The following is a 21,769-nucleotide window of genomic DNA, read 5'->3' as shown; positions in this document are numbered from 1 at the left end:
CATTAAAAGAAATCCTGAAGGAGACAGGGAGATAGCTAACATGTCCTGGTGAAAAATGAGATAAAGCAACCATTAAAAATGTTTTATCTAAACAAGCAGTTAGTCTCTTGTCACATCTTGAGATTGAGGCTGTCATTTTTTTTTTTTACTTTATTCTAGTTTTTCCACTTTATTCTAACAAAAATGTCAAGATAAATTATGTGAGAACATTTGGCCAAAGGTGGTCCAACCCTGAAGCCAATTAGATATTTGTCCAAGGACTCCCCAGCCTTAGTTTTATTCTAATCGTTGTAATAAATAAAGATGGGCAACATGTTCTGTATTTGGCCATGGAGTAACTCTCTAGCTGGCTGGTAGGCTATATAGAAGCCTAGCAACAAAATGTTACTTCAAGAGTCAAGGAAGTTTAGCAGCTTGGGTGTTTTGTAAGGATGAGTTTGGGAGTGTGTAAGCACATGGCCTATATTCTCATGCCCATTTATTACATGATGTGACACAAGTAGGTCTAATGCCTCAGTATGGTTTTTTTCAAAGACTTTCCCCACGTCTCCGGTTATGTGTAAATATGCAAAGTAATCAGCGTGTGAATACGCATGCAGAGATTAAGAACAGAAATTTTGTGAAGTAGGTGTGCCAAGTCTTCTGGACACTTTTGAGGCTTCAGGGACTTTGGAAACTGCCTCTTTGAAATATTTTGCATAGCCCTAGGAAATTAAGAGGCACTGGTGAGTTTTGTTTCCTCTGAAAAATTTCCCAAGTGCAGTTACTTTTACTTTTACATTCAAAATGGCCTAGCTGTATTTACAATGCTGGAAGGCTTGTATTAGCAGTTCAGCACGTGACTCCTATCAAGTAAATGTGGAACAGGAAACAGTTTAAGAAGTTAGAAAGGAAAGCCTTCTTAGTTTAAATCAGTGTTTCTCAACTTTATCAAGCATGTTAGCTGGGAAATTCTGGGAGTTGAAGCCCAATAATCTTAAAGTTCCTGAGGTTGAGAAACACTGGATGATATCCTACTAATGAAATGACTTTCAGCACACCAACAAAACCTGCTACTATGGGATGCCGAAATATTCTGGAACAAATTAGGAGAGAGATCACAATGGGAAATCCATATTGTTTATGAAAAAATATAGTTGGACTACATGAACTTGGCTTTTATTTAGTGTGATATTCTTTCTAAATATAACTTAATATAGTACTAAAGTAGCTACTTTAGTTACCTTAGTATAACTTACTAACCTTCATATAAATGATGATTCAATGTACTTTATATGTTTTTTATATGATTGATTAATTAGCATATTCGCCTGTTTCTAGTGAAGTGTATTTGTAAGACACAATGGTTAGTTAACCCAACATCATTATTGCTCTTGGCTATTAAAAGTGAATTTTAAAAAAATGAAGGAGATAGTTGATTTTCAGTTATAAGTATACTACAAGAAATTAATTGTATAGAACAGTGGTAAGATAATGATGTAACATTATTAAAATACTGCCATTTGATATATACTTGAATCAGATGGCATTTGGGTTAGAAATACCTCAAAAGGGTAGATTTTATGTGCAAGGCATAAAATGTTCTTATTCAGAGGCTCTTTTGATATTTAAACTCTATTTGTGTGTTTTAATTAAGCATTCTACAATCTTGTAGAAATTAGCCTTTAAAAATAATTTGACTACTAAAGCATTGATCTCAGGTTTTCTAGATACAAAATACACAGCCTGAGATATAACTTTTAAAATCTTTTGATTACTATATTTTGGGGGGGTTGTTTACTAAATCACTGCAATCAACTCTTTTATGAAGCTTCTGGGAAATTATTTCAAAAGCACCACATTTCTTTCCTCCCTGCAGATTCCTTTGACATTTACTAAATTACTTCTTTAGCACCTTTTCACATTTAAATCAATTTACCAATTCATTTACTGGGTCACTTAAATCTTTTGATTTTGGTACAGCTGTGACCCTCTACCCTTTAGCACTTCATTCCACACATATCATGCGCTCTGCTGCCAGTTACAGAGAAGTCCTTTGCAGGGACTTTTTCTATCCTATTTATTTCCTTTAAACAGTTATTTAAATAAAAACTCAAAACGTTTTGGTCTGGCTTAGTCTCCAAAATCTAATATGTAATGGATGTTACTGAAAATGTCACACCATCAGTTTTTTAAGAATACAATACACCATTGCAATTTTTCAAATTTATTCCTGCTGACCATCATTTGGAAAGCATAAGGGAAATTATTATTAACAAGGTATCTGTGATGACCCAGGGTGGGATACAAAATAAACATAGTCACAAAAACAGGTAAAGCCCCTTTTATTCCTTCACTTTGCTTCCAAACTCCAAATATCCTTGACTGGAGACAAAAAACTACACAAGCAGTTACAAGAAGGAGGGAATGGCGTTTAAATTATAACGAGTAAAAAAAACCCAAAACCACAAGCCAGGCAACAGCTGCCCAGCTGCCCTTCCCCAGCCTCCTTCACAACCTCTGGAGCCACACTTCCACTCCCTGTCGGCTCTTCCTCCTTTCCCTCAGAGTCAGTCTCCACTAGGGCCATGACAGTATTATTTCTAGCATGCATACAAAAGTTAAGTGCTGCTTTGATTCTTGGACTTTTTCTGCAATATAGTTGTATATTATTTAGTTGTATGTATGAAAAAGTTTGTGCACCAAGTATCTTACACACTTTTAACAGGTGTGTTAAAAATTAACAATTTTAATTCTTCCTGTGCCATATAATAATCTATATACAAGAACTTAGAGATCAGCAAGAACCTACAGAGATCAATCCTGCAGAGAAAAGCATCTAATTGTTCCCCATTTTCAGGAATTTAAAGGGCAATGCTCAAAAGCATTGTTTATTGTGGTGAGAACAACCCTTTATAAGGGTTGATCTTCAGATTAGTTGGATTTTGAAAGCCTCCTCAAATCTTCTCAACTGTGCAGTCATATTCAATAGATCTGCCCATATCATAGCCATCTTCTGGAAGATGTTGAAGACTGAGCTCTTGCCAAAAACATTTGATTGTGGCACTTAACATAATTTAACAGAATAAAAGAGTTTGAAGGGACTTTAGAGGTCTTCTAGCCCAATCCCCTCCTCAAGCAGGAGACCTTATTACATTTTAGACAAATGACTATCCAATCTCTTCTTAAAAGCCCTCAGGGATGGAATATCCACAACTTCTGAAAGGAAGCCTTTCCACTGGGTAACCATTTCTTGGTTTTGTTATTCTAAGTTTTATTCTATGTTTTATATAGAAATATATTGCTTCTGTATATTAAACGACTTTACTATTATAATGGTAACAGATGTACTCTATGAATTTTGCTTAATTTTCTTCAAAACTATTTAATTTACTTCTGTTCAACAATCTCATGAAGAAGGAACTTGGTGACAAGAAAAACGTTAAAGGGGTAACAGGTATTAGCATGTGAAAGTTCCACAGAAATCAAAACAGTAATAATAGTATTGTGGTTGGTTGATTAAACTATTTCTTTGAAAATAAACAGAATAAAGAAGCTGAACTTTTCAGGATCACACATAGATGATACTGCCCACATCTAAGTGCTACACTGAATTTTGTTCTTTAACTCCCCTCGTCCTGGTAACAACTGATATTCTCAGTTTGTTCTTCACATCATTGGATCTACTTCATTAGGCTTTCAAATTGGAGAGAGCTGGCTATATGTTTGTAAATCTCTTTAAGATTAGCACTTGGAAAATAGAGAGGGTAGAGGATGGGGCTGAGGCTATGATCCCTATGCTCAATTAATATTCACAATTTCTCATATTCAAATTGCTTAGGAAGTATAAGACAAGGAGCGGCAGAACCTGGGCATGAAGTCAAAAGAGGAATCAGCCTAGAATCTCTATATAGCCACAAACAGACTAAGACCAACCCCTCTTGAATCCCATTGACCCTTAAACTAGCACCAAGATAGTGGCTACTGTTAGTTGAATAGATTCCTGTGCATAAGCAGTTTAATTGGAACGTCATGTGTGGTCTTGATCTTTCACACATGACAGGAGGGCTTTAACTGAAGTATTTCCAAAGCTTTTTTTGAAGGTCACTAAAGAATGGAATATGCAAATTATTTATTTACTCATTAAATATACATCTTGCTGTTCCACAATAAACCATGCTCGAGGAAACTAACAAGCACAACATGATTATTTAAAAGCAGATGTTGAAAGATGCATAATTAAAATTAAAAAAAGCAAACAGCCCTTATTTCTTGAAACCTATTTCAATAAACTGATTAAAACTCAAATTAACAAAAGCCTATTTAAATAACACGCTTTTGAAATGTGGCAGAAAGAGATCAAAGACAGATGGAGCATGACCTATTCTAGCAAGGAGTTCTGTGTCAGTAAATGGTTTTTACTGATGGTGGGCAGAAAAGAACTCAATGCCTTTGAAATCTAGGCAAGCTAATAGAAGAGAATGTACTCTTGACTGATTCCCAAATCATGTAGTACTTTGCAAATCACAGCTAGCATTTTGTAGGGTGCCCAGAAATATATATATTTTCCAAAAAGCGGTTATAATGGGAATTTACACTCTCTAATAATAATTTCAGTCAGTAATGTGCTGCAGCATTCTGGATATATTTACGTTTAAACTTTTAAATGTATGTAAGTGTACATCAAAAGGACCTACATTTCTTGAATGTGTATTTACATAAATTTAAACCTTTCCCAATAACATATTTAGGCAGCTGCATTCCTGGCCATGGTACCTTTTTCTAATGACTTTTGTGAGTCACTCTTTTATCTAAAAAAGTAGGGCAAAATGATTTAAATATAATTCATAAATAATCTTATATTTTGAAATCTGTAATTATTTTAACAACATGGTTTGCAATTTTTTTGTGTTTACCTCATAATAACATAACTTCAGAAATAATTTAAGCAATCACAGCTGCAGAATTTCAATTTTCATCTCTGCAAATTTCCCTGATTATCATAGAGTTGAACAGCCTCTGACACGACTCCACCCATTTACTTATGGTATTTGTTCCACACAGCAATCAATACTTGCTGCCTGGCTCTTAAATAGATCTTTAGAAATCTCTTCAGTCCATATCAGTCTCTTAGATTCTTTAGATTTATCCTCAGCTGGGAATTTGCCAGCCAGGCGCAAGGTGATTCTGGCTTGCTCAACACTTACAGGGAGCATGCTATCCATCATCATTTCTAGCCCTTTTCTGATGCAATGCTCTTTGCTCTTTGTCTTTCTTGAAATCCAAGTGGCTGTTAAATTATCCATTAATCTTCTCTTTCAGATTTGCAGTGAATTTTTCCCTTCTTTGTTTTACCTGCAGGTTTTGTGGCCAACTTTTCTGAACACGTTTTTCAGATTTTCAGATCGTTTCCTTAAATTCTGCTTTGATTCCCTCTTTACATTTCAGTCTCTCTGAGATTGCACTATATAACCAATTGTTTTGAAAGCATACTACTGATCCAGGAGCTTCCAGTTCTTCCTTTAAACCTGTGAAAAACTGCCTCTTTTTCACCCCATTCATTTCTTTTCTGAAATGTTATACACGCTCCCAAGTCATGCCATTTTAACTCCTGTGTGATAATTTCTTCATCATTTATCAATTTGAAGGCTGAGTCAAATTTTATCAGGAAAGAAATCTGTGATGAGATTGAAGGGTTTGGGAATAGGAGTTTGTTTTTTGCTTCCTTCTCCCCATTTCTTAAATACATATTTAGTTCACTGCAGGCAAAAGGGAAAAATTCTGCTGCTAACTTTTTTCTGTGCTGTACGCAGTGCCATTTAACACAGTAGCAGAAAATGGGGCGCCCATTTTAGAATATTTCCCTGTCTTGTAGCACTGAATTCTAGCTTGGGTTGTCTTAAGGGAATTTTCCCTATCTTCAGCACTGGGACAATAAGAAAGTGTTCCTAGATCCATCCATGGTCAGGTCTCTGTTTTTACTTTGCTATGCTTTACTGCCTGAAGAGGAACCCTAAAAGATAAAGAAGTATTCCCAAATATTTCAGCCATCATCATAGATACCTTCTGAAGAATAATAGAAGGAAGGAAGGGACATGACTTTACACCTGGTAGGCCTAACTAGTGTGCTTCATTATACCTAGTAAGACAGTAAAGGGAACTTGGCGTAGTATATTAGTTAAAATGTTGGAGTAGGAATAGAGGGACTACCCTCAACTATGGAAGCTCACTGGGGGACTGTGGGCCAGTTGCTCTCTTTCAGGCCAACCTATGTTACAGAGTTGCTGTTGTGGGGTCAAACAGGAACTGTAGCCTAAGCAAAAGGGGTTGAAACTTTTTTAAAGTCCAGAACAAAATGTTATTAGATATCTCCCTGATTCACTAGAGCATAAGAAGGAGAAAGAGATACAGCACAAGTAGACTTGCAAGATTCTGTTATTATAGCTAATCTCAGTAAAATGTAGTTTCAGGCTTCCTGCGATTTGTAGTATTTAGTATTTATTTGATTTGTCAATTGCTTACAAGATACAGGTTTAAGAATAAATATAGTTTTGAATACATGAGATAGATACTTACAAGAAAAATAAAAAACAATAGGACAGGGATGGTAAACAGGATTGGTGCAGTTATGCACGCCCCCTTACAGGCCTCTTAGGAAGGGGGTGAGGTCAATAGTAGACAGTCTAAGGTTAAATTTTTGGGGTTTGGGGACGAAACCACAGAGTCAGGCAGAGTATTCCAAACATTGACCACTCTGTTGCTGAAGTCGTTTTTAAAATTTAAATTTAATTTAATTAAGAGTAAATTAAATTTGATTTGATTTGCTAGTCTGGTTTACCTAGTGGAACTGATACTGGATTAAAAATACCATCTGAATCAGATTCATTTTATAAGTGAACTCTCTCCATTTGATGTCTAAAAGTCCCTTCTTTCTCCAAAGGGCTATCACATAACAAATACCATTTCAAGTTTCTTTGCCTTGAGACTGAGTTTTTTCAATCCCTTCCCTTCCTACTGGAATGTAAGAGACAAGCAAAGCTGACTACATAGAGAACACCTCAATGAATCTGGAATGTAAATAAAAGAATAGAATAGAAATCCTTCTCTTTGCATAGAACAATAGAATTGTTGAAAGAATCTACAAAAATAATCCCAGATATTAAAAATACGGCTGCATCCCTTTCTTTAGAAAATACGAATATTTCTAGAATAAATATTTCTCCAGTTGCCACTGGTAATGATAATACTTATAACTTTTATTGTGTACGTATACTCTGCAAAAGAACAGGTGTGTGATCATCATATCTATTTGCATGTTTAAAATGTCTGGTGAATGAGCAAAGGCGCTCCCTTTGTAGAGCAGATAGATTGTTTAAACAAGCTACTCTTCCTAAGCTAATTTTCTCTGTAGTGCAATGCTTCTCTAAAAATTGCAAACCATAAATTACAAACTCAGATCTATGACCTTAATTAGTTGATCAGAATCCTCCAGTCCCCTGGCACTGCTGCTTGACACTGACAAGACCCTAAACAGTTTCACACCAAAGTCCTTTCTTTGCCTCCTTGTGCAGCTTGTGGCTTGCAGCCATCAGTTCCTAAGGAGATGTGTCCTTTCCATGTGTATTCCCTATTATGTGCTTGTTTACTCTCTTATAGTTCTTTTCTTTCAAATGAATGTAAATATGAACATTTCTTGCTTGCTTGCTAATAATCTCAGCACCAGGGTGAACCTTCCAAAGGACAGGCAAGCGGATAAAAAGGTTTATAAGATCTGCCCTTTTACCTTGCTTGTGAGCAAAGTTTCAGAAACCTTTCCTGCCTTTTGGATTCACCAGGCTGTTTCGGATTGTATATCCTTTGGACACTGTAAAGCAAAGGAAAGCTGAAGCTAATGACCAAGTTCTCAGAGCCAATTAAATGAGAACTGCCTATACAGCTATATATTCATGCAGGTCTCAGGTTCCAGTCTGATGAGCAAAACAGAACACATTTTTGGAATAGCAGTATTTTTTTCCCTAAAGAGCACAGCCGGCATGCAAAAGTAAGAGAAAACGTGCATATTTTTGCACATTCTTTTGCTTATCTCATTGAGTGAGAACATTTCATCTCTGCAATTTTGTAATTTGCATGATAAGAAAATCAGCATCATCATGACACCTTGTTGTTTGATCGTCCTCATTCATCTAGAATCCAGATAGAAATACTTTACTTTTCATTTCTATTTTGTTTCTGTTATTTGAGGGCAGTTAGCCTATTTCTTTCTTGCCTACTAATTATGGTTTGAATTTTTTTTTTAAAAAAAATCCTTTAGAAATAGTTTCACGTGTTAAGTCCTATAGTACCTTTCAGTGGGAGAAAATGGAGTGTTTTCTATACTCTTTTGGTATTCTTAATGGGATAATAGAAAGCATTTTTCATGTTGTGCCTATGGTGACCTTTGTCGATCCACCCATGGTGATCCCGTGACTCCTTCTATTGTGACCTTCCCTGTTTCCCACCAGCAGGAGACACCACTGATATCACCATTTCCTGCAGGACATCTGTTTAAAATCTTCAAAAGGCAGCTGATATATTACAACTTAGGATCTGGCAACACAGAGCCCATAGCTATTAATTTTATATTAAAAAATTGTTATACGAAAACTTGTGATCTCACATGTCACATATTCCTTTAAAAAAAAAAAGATGTTCTTGCAACATCACTCAAAATTGCATTAATGGAATAACTGCTTCTCACTCCCATCTTACTTTCCAACACTTCTTGGCCCCGTAACAGTACAGCTCTCTTCTCAAACCTTTGCTTTTCACTAAGAATAGACAGAGCAAGTTAGAAAACTTATGTAACCATGAGGCCATACATTATCTTTTCTTTAATGAAGTCAAATGACATCGAAAAGATGCTATTTAGTGGCCAAGAAAATGAATTATTGTGATCAATACTATTGGATGAAGTCAATTACTGGGGACCTTTATTTAAGAGCTGCATGATCCAATGTAAAATGAGCAAGACATCCTGTTTCTGGGTGATTAGGAAGAAAGTGAGCCAGTTTCTTTAACCTTTGTAATCAGCATTCACAGACGTTTCAAAATATTCTTTGAGGTGTTGTGAAAGGAGCATTCCATCTGGGATTCCAAAAAGGGTGCACCACTTTCAGGATCAAACTGCTGGAGACTTGTCTACCAAGGCCAAACAATTCCTTAAATTTCAAGCTACTGCTGTCAGCTGTCACTGGCAAACTGCTTATCTTCTCACCCAGACAGAAGCACAATGCTTGGCCTCTGACCTGGGTATTCTTCCATGTCAGAAGATGGCTACCAGCACGTAACAATGCAGTGGGGAAAAGATGGGATTTCTCATACCTTTTCTTTAAATGGAATCCTTTAGTTCCTATCTCAACTCAAACACATTGGCTTGTGTTCTTTCAGATGAACTGGCAGAAACTGGTGGCAGTGACTGGCAGGTTTTATTTAACTTCCTTTCTCAATCCCATACTCATTAGTCCCGTCCCCGCCCCCCCCTTTGCAAAAATCTCCCCAGTTTGTACTGTATACTGGTCTTTTACACATTTCCCTAACCTGTGGGGTTATGTGATTCTCAAATTTGGATTTGTATACATTAAAAGATGCGTAACTTCAAATGTGCGCGTGCGCAAATTTGAGGGCTTGGCAATTACAATTCATCTTTCTAAAATCCAGAAAACAGCAATAATTTAATGACACAAGGCTGGACATTTTTTATAACTTTCTCCCCAGCTTCTATTACTTTTCTTCTTCTGTAAAATATAAAAAATGAAACAAAACAGCACTGGCTATTTGGCTATTTCTCCCTTTGGTGGTAATGATAATTTGCCGCAGCGATCTTGGGATGCTTGGGATATTTCTGCAGGTGGGCTGCTACCTCATAATCTAAAATATAACTTTTCTAATTTAAACTGATAATAAGTATAAAAATATTATCTGTCCCATCTATACTGGCGTTATAGGATCAAGTGCCCCCGGCTACTAGAAGAGAGGTATAACCAAAGCTGCTGGTTTTGCTGCCAGTCTGTATCAGTATCTTACAAGGTGGCCCAGTCTAACAGTGTAGGCGACTTCTAACAGATAAATATTCTAGCCCATAAAAAAGGAAAAAAAGTGGCAGGAAGTAGAGCCTCACAGGGAAGGGCAATGTGTCTGAGTTAAATGATCTCTAATAGTCATGTCTGTTTTATGCAGTCCCTTCTTTGCATTTGCATGAAAAAAGCTGAATTCTGCATAAGCACTAAACGCCCTGCTGCTATTATCATTAATGTTCTATGTTGTGTGTTCTAGACCATTTATTACCACTGAAAAATAAATTGGTATGGAGAGAGAGACCCAGAGCCTGGGGTATCTGTAGAGCATGAAGCTCCAACTTGGGTTTCTTAACCATGTGTAAATGGGATTTACAGTGTCTCCATGCATCATTGGTACAGTGGCTGTACTGGAAATTAAAACTCAGTTTTATATTCTAGGGAGCATCTCTCCCAGTATGTGACTATGACATCAAGTTTTCTGTTTACCCCTTAGGGTAGTATGGCATTAGACGATGCCGGAATAATAAAAAGGAGGAATAATAGCTATACAGCATGAACAGAGGGGGGAAAAAGACATTTAGATGCATCTCTGTTTGCTAGTAAAATTCTGCTTGTATAAAGTTGAATCCTTAACTGTTATATCCAACCTTCTCATCCAGAAAGAATGTTCTGAATGTTCTTTATCTCCATGGATAATTCTATTCTCTCTCCTGGGCTAAAAACGCTAGTTAAATAGTATACAACTTCTGGCTGAAGAAGCATTCTTTGTTTTATTTCATCACATTCTCCTTCTTCCCCCACTTAACTTATTTTTAATTGATCAACACTGTAATATAAAATAATAAATGTTTATTATGAGATATTTAATAGATTGCAATTACTTGACTTGAAACAATACACTGTAAAATTTGCGATATGATCACTATAGGGTTAAGGGAAAAATCAGTCCTTCAATCTGCTGAAAATCAAAATATTATAAATAATTATCGTGTTATGTCTTCGTGATTCTTCTCCAACATCAAATATCTGAGATGAAACAGATTGTTCCTGAATGGGGCCAGAGTTTAGTAATGTCCTTACCTAAAGAAACCTTCCCTGCACAAGATTCATTTGGTATCCATCATGGTCCTATCGACAGAATTTTATCAGAAGCATCAAAACAATTTTTAATTATTTCCCATACTTTTTATCTTTAATACATTTTGTTGTGTGTTGTGTCTTAGATTTTAATTATCGTTTATAAATACCCATATGGCCTAAGTCATCTGGGGGATTATCTGATCCCATAGTGTCTGACACTCCTGAACAATCAGACAGAATCTTCTTGCTTTAAGTCCCATCAATTTAAGCAATGTAGTCCAGCAAGATCCAAGAAGCAGACCTTCTCTGTTATAGCTATTGCTTCCTGAAACAGCATCTTCCCCAGAAACTTGCTACCTGCCTTTAAAGAGTTCTAAAAATACAGCTTTTCCATCAAGCCTTTGGTCAGGATGATTGACGAGCATACTGGATGATTTTCTTCATTATTCTTTTTTACATCATGCTTTTAATTTTGTGAACCCCCTCAGGTCATATTTGGAGTTGAGTAAGCTCAAGTAATGGGATAGATGAATAAATATTCAAATCAATCAATCCAGTTTCTTTCCTCTAATCTTCAGTAATGTGAGGCCTATTTGAAACTATTCTAAGTGCAGCTGAAGAAGTATAGTGATCCTGAACTCCATTAAAACGCATTGCAATTTTTTTTTGAAAAAATCAGTACCAATGATATAAAAATGTATAAACTCGATTGTAATTTAAAAAATTACTAGCATCCATATTAATTCGTATTGGTATGTTTTAATAAAATGTACAATTGAAATGCATGTCAATAGAAAACCTGTCTTAAAAAGCACTAGAGGAAAGACTGCTACATAAAGGACTTGCACAGAGGAGTCTGAGTTAACAACTAAGCAAAAAGTCCTCCATTATAATTTTCCTTCGGCAGCTCAATAGTTTTCTGCAGTGTCCAAAGCACTTCTTGTCTGACTAGCACATGCTCACCAAATTTTAGAAGTACATACCTTACTTTGTACTGTCAATAGAAGTACAAACCTTACTAATGTACTGTCAATTTGCAAAGTTTTGTCAGTATGAACAAACTTGTCCAAACCAGAAATGGTATTCAGCAGGTTCTGACCAGTTCTGGAGAACTAGTAGCAGAAATGTTGAGTACTTCAGAGAACTGGCAAATACCACCTCTGACTGGAGATTTTACAGTATCCTTCCCCTGCCACACCCATCAAGCTATGCCCACAGAACTGGTAGTAAAAAAAATTGAATCCCACTGGTCTTCATCCAACGGTTGGGAGAAGTCGGCTTGGTTTCCGTGTGCCACACATATCTGTAGTTCACTGGAAGCCCAAACTCCCTGTCTTGCCCTCTTCCCAACACTATTCAAAGCCCACTGGGCTGCTTTTTCAGGAAAGCAGGGAATTTGCCATTTCTACTCCAGAGGATGAGCCTATGCCAGGTTTTATCATGGTGCCATCACCCATGCAAGGCAAGAGCTGAACTGCATAGGATTTTATGTTTGTTGGACTTGCAAACCAAACAGACTTATGAACAGCCTCTCAGGATGTAACCCAGTGGTGGGATTCCAAATCTTTTCCTTTCGGGTCTATGAGAACACACTTTGCACTTCTCGTGTGCACAGCACTCAAAGATCACCCTCGGTGTCAGCACTGGTGAGCCAAGCTGTTTTTTAGCTCTGCTGTGTGTATCAGCTGTGCTAAAAAACAAGAGAATATAGGACAGGAAACAGTGGGGGTGGGACGGCGGGGCCAGCCAGAGGTGGTATTTACTGGTTCTCTGAACTACTCAAAATTTCCACTACCAAAATGCCAGAAGCGGTCCGAAGTGGCTGAATATCACCTCTGATGTAACCCAACTGTAAGCAGAGTGCTGTCTGTAATTGTGATGACCTGGGGCATGGCACAAAGGAAATACAGTCAAATAATAAGTAGGTGTCCCTTTATTCGATCCAACTTTGCCCCTAATGTCCTGGTTACCTTCTGGTCTGGAGAAAAACTCTCCTAGGAACAACCTTTGGCTGCAGAGATTCAAGTCCAAAACGTTGTCAACAAAACCTTTAACTATAAGTCCGATCAAGGCAAGATGAGGTAATTAATCTGGCAAAGCAAGAGAAGGAATTCCAGATATGAAGGAATGGCAATAAATCAATCCAGTTGGGAGGATGCCAGGAATGTAGATAACCAAAGTCAACACAAGATAAACTCATGTTTGTTCCCAGAAGATGCCACACTCAGTTTGCCTCTCTTTTAAATTCTCTTCCCAGGTGTGTCTAATGAAAGGAAGGAGGGCCCTTTCCTCCTCTGTAAGCCACACAACCCATGTTGCTCTCTTCTCCGTCCCTCCTTGACTGCCCTAGGATGAAGAGGGGGTGGGCCTGAGTCTTCCTCTGAACTCCCTCTCTCTTGTTCTACCTCTTCCCTGTCCTGCCCAGCTGGACTTTGCCCTTCCCCAGTTTCCTCCACAGCCAATGGAGCCATACTCCCACTTCCTGTCAGCTATGGATTCAGACTCAGACAGGGGCATGACAGTAACTCTGAAATGGAGCACTTGCTTAAAAGGGAAAATACTTTGCCTTGTTTGTGTTGTAGTGAAAGTTTTATCTTTTAGAAAAATTTAAAAAAATACTAATAATAACAATAATTATCTTCATCACAAATAAACAAGGGAGGAAAATACAAAACCCTGCTATGGCTCTTGCAACTTACAAACCAAAACCAATGGATTAAGAGCATGAACGTACAGACGAAGGAAACCCAGGGAACGGTAGAGGAAGACAATTATTTCATATCTGATTTGCTTTCTTTACTGACAGACTGCACTGATTTTGCCCTGATCTATATTTACTCATTTCATTGCATAGATTTCTCCATTACAAGTACCTTTGCTGCTTTATCAAGTGTAGTTTATGCCTCCGGAGAGGAAAATGAAATGCGTAGGATCTGTGAGATGGAAAAAGCTGCAAAAATTGTTACGTCATCTCCCTCTTCTCCCCCCCCCTCCTTTCACTGAGAGGCAAAACCCCTGGGCCTTCTTTTAACTCTGCACCAGCAATATGCACAATTACCTGATAGAGAGGCATGCAGATACTATCAATCCATTCCAGCTGTAATCGAGGCAGTTCATCTTTCCTGTTCCGATCAAATATAGCCTGAGCGGAGAAGAGGAATGTGTCATGCTTTATTACTCTAGAGTATTTTACAGAAGCTGCTTCATCCAATATTTTGGATCTAGGATCAAATTGTTATAAACGGAACACTTTGAAAACCATAATCAATCTTTACACACATTTTCCTGTCTTTTGTCTAGAATGAAAAATAAACCATTTATTATTCTCTGGCCCTGTTTAGGGCATGTAGAAGTTTCATTTATTTGACTGCTTTACAATTTAATTCCTTAGTATAAAGCAAATGCAATCCATTGTTGGCATTTACGTTGCATAGGAAAATAGCAGAAAATAGATACAAGCAGCATTATTTTTGCTATTCATTTTGGAGAAATTCAATGCAATTCTTCCTGCTTCCACTGTGAAGTAATTTCCATTGTGCTCAGTTTCACACACTTCTGGGAAGTCTGGTTATCAGATCTGAGCTGCAAAAATCCATAGAGCCATCAGATGGCAGCAGAACGATATAAAGATCAGTAAATTATTGCTGCCATCTAGTGATAGTCTTCATTTTTGCAAGCCTGATCTGATAGTCCTATCTAGCATGATTCAAAGTATCTTTCAGGAATGGAATTCAAAACTTTGCACACCTCAATTTTTATACACAGAGTGATAGTGAGAAAGAATATAGTTACAATATTAATGACATCATATCCTTGTATCACATGACACTACATTACAGTACATTACACTATGTTTGCTCACTCCACAGCAATAGATAATTACCAAAGTAGTTAACTTACAGAAGGTGTGAGTTTCAGTTCAGATCTCTCCCTGTCCCCTTGTTCAAAGAACTCACTTGTTACAAGTTCAGCTACCTAAAACACATTATATTATTAATTATTAATCCAGACTGAAGCCTTTATTAAGTAAAAAGATTAAACCCAAGTATTTGACTTTTTGATGCCCTTGGTGAATACCTAGGCATAATATGTGCCTGTCATGCTGTGCAACATTATGTCCAAGAGCAGAAAAATAATAATAGATAGTAAAAGAATAATAAAGGAAATTAAAACATGAGTTTGGAAAAAAGGCAACATAACTTAATCTGCTACCCAGCAATATCTTCACTATGTCTCTCCATACTTTTTTTAACTCTTGGAAACCCTCCATGCTTCAAACATGTTTGTACATTGCTTCATATACTCCTTTCCCTTATTTAAACCTCTCTCATCTGTCTCCTTTTGATGTTTTCATCGGGTCCAGGTAACCAAGACTTCCTTGATTTTCTCCCCTTTCTCTTGATACATTCACTCATTCTTCATATATTTGTTTTTTAATTTGATCTTCATTCACTCTCTAAACATGACCAAAACATTTCAATATATTCATTTCATGCATGCCATTCATTTTCGTAGTTTTCTCTTTGATACATTAAATTTCAAATCCATCCTCCTTGTTGCATCATACAATTGTGTAACATTCACTGTAAAAACCTTGGGATTTTCAGCCAACACTGCAAATACACGTTCACCTTTCCGACCAACAGAGCTCACACATCAGCACAAGCATTCATAATACAAATGTTTATCCACAAGTGCATAAACAACCAAGGGTTAGTCAGTCATTTCGTCCTCTACTTGCTGTGTTGAATAATTTATTAAGCACCCATTTATTCTCTTGCATGTTTTATTTCCATTTTTTTACTGCCATTCAGCAACTGCAACTCTGTTTTTGCATAAAACGTTCCATAATTCATACTTTTTCAATTTAGAATATGATTTCACTAAATGAATAAATGTATAGTCCTGTTCTCACACTGGGATGGGGGAGGGAGAGACAGGTAGGGGGAGTTGCAGTGTTGCTGATGTCAGTCATAAGAGCAGGCAGTTTGCCCAAGGACCTGAATGTTGTTCATGTGACTACTGGGGCATTGCAGTGGCTGCATCTTTGAAACCAGGTTCTTAGTAGTTTTTCAGGGATCTGTTATTACTTTGACAGGACACAAGGTGACCTGTCGGAAGTCAAGGATACTTATAGTATATAAATAAATGAATTTTTAAAATACTGTTCCATATGGAGAAAAAAAATGCTATCGCCAGGTTTAATAAGGTTATAGCGGCCATTCTGGGTACAAATGATGGGAATTCCAGATAAATGCATCAAGTTGGGTAAAAACTAAGCTAAGTCACAGGTGTCAAACTTGCGGCATTAAATTACTGTCACGTGACATTTCGCGATGTTTTTCCCTTTGCAGAGCTAGGGTGGGCGTGGCCTGCGCATGACACATCTGGCCCATGGGCCGCCAGTTTGACACCCCTGAGCTAAGCAATCCCTCAAATAATTTTAAGTTTTGAATTAAAAAAAAATTAAAAGGTCTTCCATAAAGATTTATTGTAAGCCTTTGCCTTCAATATTTTATGCCAGGATAAAGCACTGTCAATTAGATATGCCAAATTTCTTTTTAATTCACATTTTTAATAAAATGAAAATGTTCGTTATAATTGATTATGTGATTACGGAAGTAGAGTCTCTTCAAATACTCTAATACTATTCAATGTTATCAATTATGCAAGAAAAAAGAAAAGGACCGGGCAATAAACTGGATGTAGCAGAAGAACTGTGATATTTTTTTTAATGAAAGCAATGGTATTGTAACCTGACTGCAGATTTGGCCCTTTCCGTGTCAGGTTCCTGGGAAAATTTTTGGGACAGAACCTCCTCTTTCTTGTGCTGCTATTAATCATGACTTGCCTGTCTTGAAATCTCCCATGGTTTAGTTGCAGCTCCAAGGTCACAAGCTGTCATTAGCATTGATCTGAAAAACAGAAATGAACAAAAAAAAATGGAACAAAGCTTTGTTGGTTTTCTAAACAGATTCATCCTGAATACATGAGGTTTTTTTTTTTAAGAGGCAGACTTAACACCTTCTTCACCAATTTAAAGATTGGCACAGTTTGAATAGTCACTGTTTTTATGTCATTAGGTAGAAGAAAGCTAATGCATTACAGATATAATCAGATAATGACTTTTCAATGCTAACAATAGTGTTTTGTAACACTATTAAGTGTTACAAAAGATCCATGTTTCACTGCAGACTAACTACTCTGATTAATAAAGTCATAATATAGGACACTGGGTAGTTGGAATGCCATGATGAAAAGGAAATTATGTAATATATACAGCTTGGGTAGTTTATTTGCCTGGTTGTAACTGGCTACTGTACTAAGAAAATGATTGTGAGAGGCACTCCAGACACTGAACAGTTTCTATCGTTTGTGCGCAATAAATATTCAAGATTATTGTAAGGATTATTCCATCTTAATGTAGTTTAATACATTGGCTACTAATATGTTTTATAAGTGTTGGAAGATAGGAATTACTTAGATGGAGAAAGCATTTATATACAATGCACAAAGCATATTAAGCTATAAGCAAGCCCAAAAGAACAGCAAGAATACTGGGAATTTTTAAAAAATGAAATGTATTGTCCGTATTCTAAAATCAGGAATGGGTGAAATATGGAAAAATAGAAAATTATCTATATCTCATCTAAAACCCAAAGACTTAAAGAATAGCTCCTGTCATGATTAAGTCTCATTGCACTACAGGTCAAAATACTTAAGATACTGATGGTTTATATATTCCCATTTGAAAACATTAACAGAACTTCTTACGGTGTAAAGAGGATTGCAGTGGACCATTTAAGTTAGCTTTCATGCAGTGAAAGTGTGTAAAATATACCATAGGTAATCCTTCACCTACGACAATTGAACCCAAAATTTCTGTTGTTAAGTAAGACATTTGTTAAGTGAGTTCCCCCCCATTTTATGACCTTTCTTGCCTCATTTATTAAGTGAATCACTGCAGTTGATAAGTTAGTAACCTGGTTGTTAAATGAACCTGGCTTCCCCATTGACTTTGCTTGTCAGAAGGTCACAAAAGGTGATCCCATGACCTCGGGACACTGCAACGGACATAAATATGAACCAGTTGCCAAACAGCTGAATTTTGATCACGTGGCCGTGGGGACACTGCAAAGGTCATAACTGTGAAAAATGGTCATACGTCACTTTATTTAGTGCCGTTGTAACTTTGAATGGTCACTAAATGAACCATTGTAAGTCAAGGACTACCTGTACACATCATTTGCAGTCTACATAGCTTTATGCATTTTGCTCCTTCCTAGTGTTTTCCCACAAGTGTAGGGTCTTCTATTTTTTCTGGATCAACCAAATATTGAGCCATGGTTTGCAACAGAAATTGACCCACCGGCTTATTGCCAGAGCCTGATATCATGGCCTGAGAGAGAATGACTAGCCTGAAGTCATCCAGCTGGCTTTCATGCCTAAGGCAGGACTTTATGCTTTACAGGAGTAAAAATTCAGCTGTCTCTGGAGGTCACCACATAAAAGAAGACTGATTTAGAGGAGCCCTTATGACCCATGTAACAAATTAAAAAAATAGGTTTTTCTTCCCAAAGGTTGCTTTAAGAAGGGGCCATTTTCTGCAATGTGTGCCTTCTCCATACCTGTGTATGGAAGACAGAATTGGAGGCATTTGGAAGGAGTATTAAAAAAAGTTAAAATAACAGTTACATGATCAAGGCTACCATTTCACTTAAAAAAAATCATTTAAAACAAAAAGTCTATTTTTAAGAAAGACAGTATAAATAAATGGTTAAATTGGAGACAATGGGTGAACTAATTCTACATGCACATGAGAACTAGACAGAGGGTGAACTGACAATTAAAACAATCTGGGGTACTTATGTGCCTTAACTGAGAATATGATTTGAATCAGCTAATGGGTTTGCTTTTTTTTTTTTAGGGGTTGCTATGCAGCTTTATTGGCATATCCCCTAATATTAAATACATTAAAATATTCAACCAGCACCTTAAATGTTTAGAGCTTTCTCCTTCCAAAAGAAATGAAACTTGGGAGAATAACAGCTATTAATAACAGCTGTTGTGACTGTTCAAGGAAAAGGGAAGCGTGATGGAAATATGCAATCTAAATTTAACAAATAAACACAAGGGTGCTTCATTCTTTTCCTCTAACACGATCAAACCTCAGTTGTCATTTTTAAAAAAGGGGGTGCCAAATTTCTAACAATAGCTATGGCTCTTAGAAGCCACTTAGGAGCTCCCTTCATACTACTCATTGCTTTAGGCTTTTGTATACAAGCTTGTAATGGCTTTAGTTTTTGATATCTGATATACTGTTGTTGTTTTAAAAAGTAATCTTGGAGTATAAATAAATACAAACATACATTATTGATCTCAGGAATCATGGCAAATATTCAGAGGATTTCCAGCTTTGCTGAAATCGGGACATTTGGTAATCCCAGAATGCAAGACATGATGATCATAAACTTCACTGTAAATACTTAAAAAGTGTGCTAATGAAGGCACTTAAGCTTAGGGAGGTTTTTTTTTATGTCAAGAGTGGATAGACTCAAGAAGCAATGGTTTTTGACATTCTTAATAAAGACATACCAGAGGTGTCCAAAACATTTAGAGTTTGAAACAGTTTCCATTTCATAATGGATTGTTCTGACCCTTCTGAAAATGTTTTGAGCTCCAAATGATTCCAGAATGTTAAAACAGCTCATTTTGAATTCAAAACAATCACTTTTGGGCTCAAGATAAGATGTTTTTAATATGAAATGTTTCAAATTAAAAATGTTTTGCACCTCTAGGATGTATGGAAATGACTGTACACTTCTAAAGCCACTGGGAGGAATTGGTCCCCTATTCCTGCAGGTGCCTCAATTCCTATGCCAGGTGAACTTTACCCAGGAGAAAGATCTCACCGGAATACCTCTCGTTGATATTTCACATTCCAATTGTAGTCTCCTTTGTTGACAAGTTCAAAAAATTCAGTCCTCTTCCTGTAACCAAACATTACAACATTATAAACAGGGAAAGACATATATTTATAATATGTATATATGTATTTAAAATATTTGTATAGCTGCCCATTTTAGGCAGCAATATCCTAGGTGCTCAAAAGCAGTAATTAAATAGTAAAAACAAAATAAAAAAACGTCCCAGAGCCTGTAACACAACACATCCGCACATATCCAAATCAAACTTTAAAATTTCATTAAGCTGCAGCGTTCATACTATTGGACGGCTTATGGAAAAAATCAGATCACGAATAGGCGTATGAAAATTCATTCCCACTATGCAGAAATTAGCAGGAAAAAAAACATGCTAAATAATCCTTATTGTAACAATTAAAAATTAACACAATCTACAGTATATAGTTTAGATTGTTCCAGGCAGTTAAGGTGATAATTGCAGGAGATGCCTCTTAACAGCCCATTCATCATATGCTGCCAATTATAGATTTGTAATAATTAAGGACAGAAATGATGGAAACCTATTACTTAATATTTAATGCCTCCCCCAAATACAAATGCACAATGTCTGAAATTAACTCTCTAAACTTCTGCATCTTCCATAGCCCTTGATCATATATTATTTCAACCGCATGCATTCCAAATGATTTAGAGCAGTGGCCCCCAACCTTTTGGATACCAGGGACCAGTTCTATGGAAGAAAGTTTTTTTCCATGGACCGAAGGAGGTGTGGTTTTGCATGATGCCTGCATCCCACAGATGAGCTTTGGTTGCTGGCATGGCACGGACCAGTGCCAGTCCACGGATTGGGAGTTGGAGACCTCTCTCTAGCCACTAGATGGGCTAGAGAGCACCAACAGTATATACACAAATTATGGATGACAGGCATGTTCTGGGTTCTTTTTATTAAACAATATCTAACAACATCTAATTAATACACATGTCAATATATAACACTTTAATACATAATAGAGACAAAAACTTTCCAAGAATAACAAATATTTTCTTCCCTCTTAATGACGAAGCCTGAGACTATTCACTGCCTCCCGTACATTTTACTTTATATATCATCTATAAGTAAAATGTATCTCCCATACATTTTACTTATAGATCATTGGAACATTTTTGGCTGAAAGTTTCAAGTAGCTGAAAGTTTCTAATATTATACAAATTCATTCTGGCAGAAAAATATGATTTTTCTCATGCAGATTCATTCAATCCCTCTGGGAATAAGTACTGCAGTGATTACAATTTTCACAACTGTACACTAACAGGCACATTTAAATCAATCTTATCCTTAACTGTTCAAAGGCAAATCTGCATTGTGTCAGCACTATGCAAGATTGCCTTGTGGGTGGAACCTTTTTTATTACCATTGAAAATAAGGAGTTCACTATTTAGTATGTCTTTTGATTCCTGAAAAAGCAAAATCACATTTGAAAAATGTGTTCCCAGTTGTTTTGTCTGTCTTAAGACTATATAAAAATGGATAAAGCAGTTAGTCTCCATATGTGATCTTCCCACACATATATTTTATATATTAGTAAAAAGACATATTCCTAAGATCATATTTTATTCTTGTGTCACCCCTTTTGTGTCGAATTTCAACTAAATAAATGGAAAAATTAAGGAAAACACGGTAATCTCAGGAGGTGGACTCCTCTTTGTGTGCATGAAGCCCACATTTTCCAT

The 21,769-nt window shown here is 36.6% G+C and overlaps 1 protein-coding gene across 2 annotated transcripts in view; it reads right to left on the bottom strand.

Moving 5' to 3' along the window:
• The window catches only part of PDE11A (phosphodiesterase 11A), a 185,239-nt gene that overhangs the window by 4,524 nt on the left and 158,946 nt on the right, over positions 1–21,769 (bottom strand). The window contains exons 16-20 of one of the 2 annotated variants that reach the window (XM_087918209.1): positions 20,027–20,104; positions 16,962–17,029; positions 15,015–15,085; positions 14,173–14,256; positions 7,763–7,843 (exon numbers count right to left, since the gene is read on the bottom strand). In XM_087918209.1, the coding sequence (XP_087774335.1) occupies positions 7,808–7,843; positions 14,173–14,256; positions 15,015–15,085; positions 16,962–17,029; positions 20,027–20,104 (337 nt within the window). In that variant the 3' untranslated portion in view covers positions 7,763–7,807. The remainder of the gene's footprint in view (positions 1–7,762; positions 7,844–14,172; positions 14,257–15,014; positions 15,086–16,961; positions 17,030–20,026; positions 20,105–21,769) is intronic. The other variant, XM_087918156.1, reaches the window with a different exon arrangement.

This window comes from Pseudonaja textilis, chromosome 1 (genome assembly GCF_049901715.1).
Source record: "Pseudonaja textilis isolate UNSWEBS1 chromosome 1, rPseTex1.2, whole genome shotgun sequence".
Lineage (NCBI taxonomy): Eukaryota > Metazoa > Chordata > Lepidosauria > Squamata > Elapidae > Pseudonaja > Pseudonaja textilis.
The sequence above is the reverse complement of the archived record's forward strand: the minus strand, read 5'-3'. Positions and strand labels throughout refer to the sequence as shown.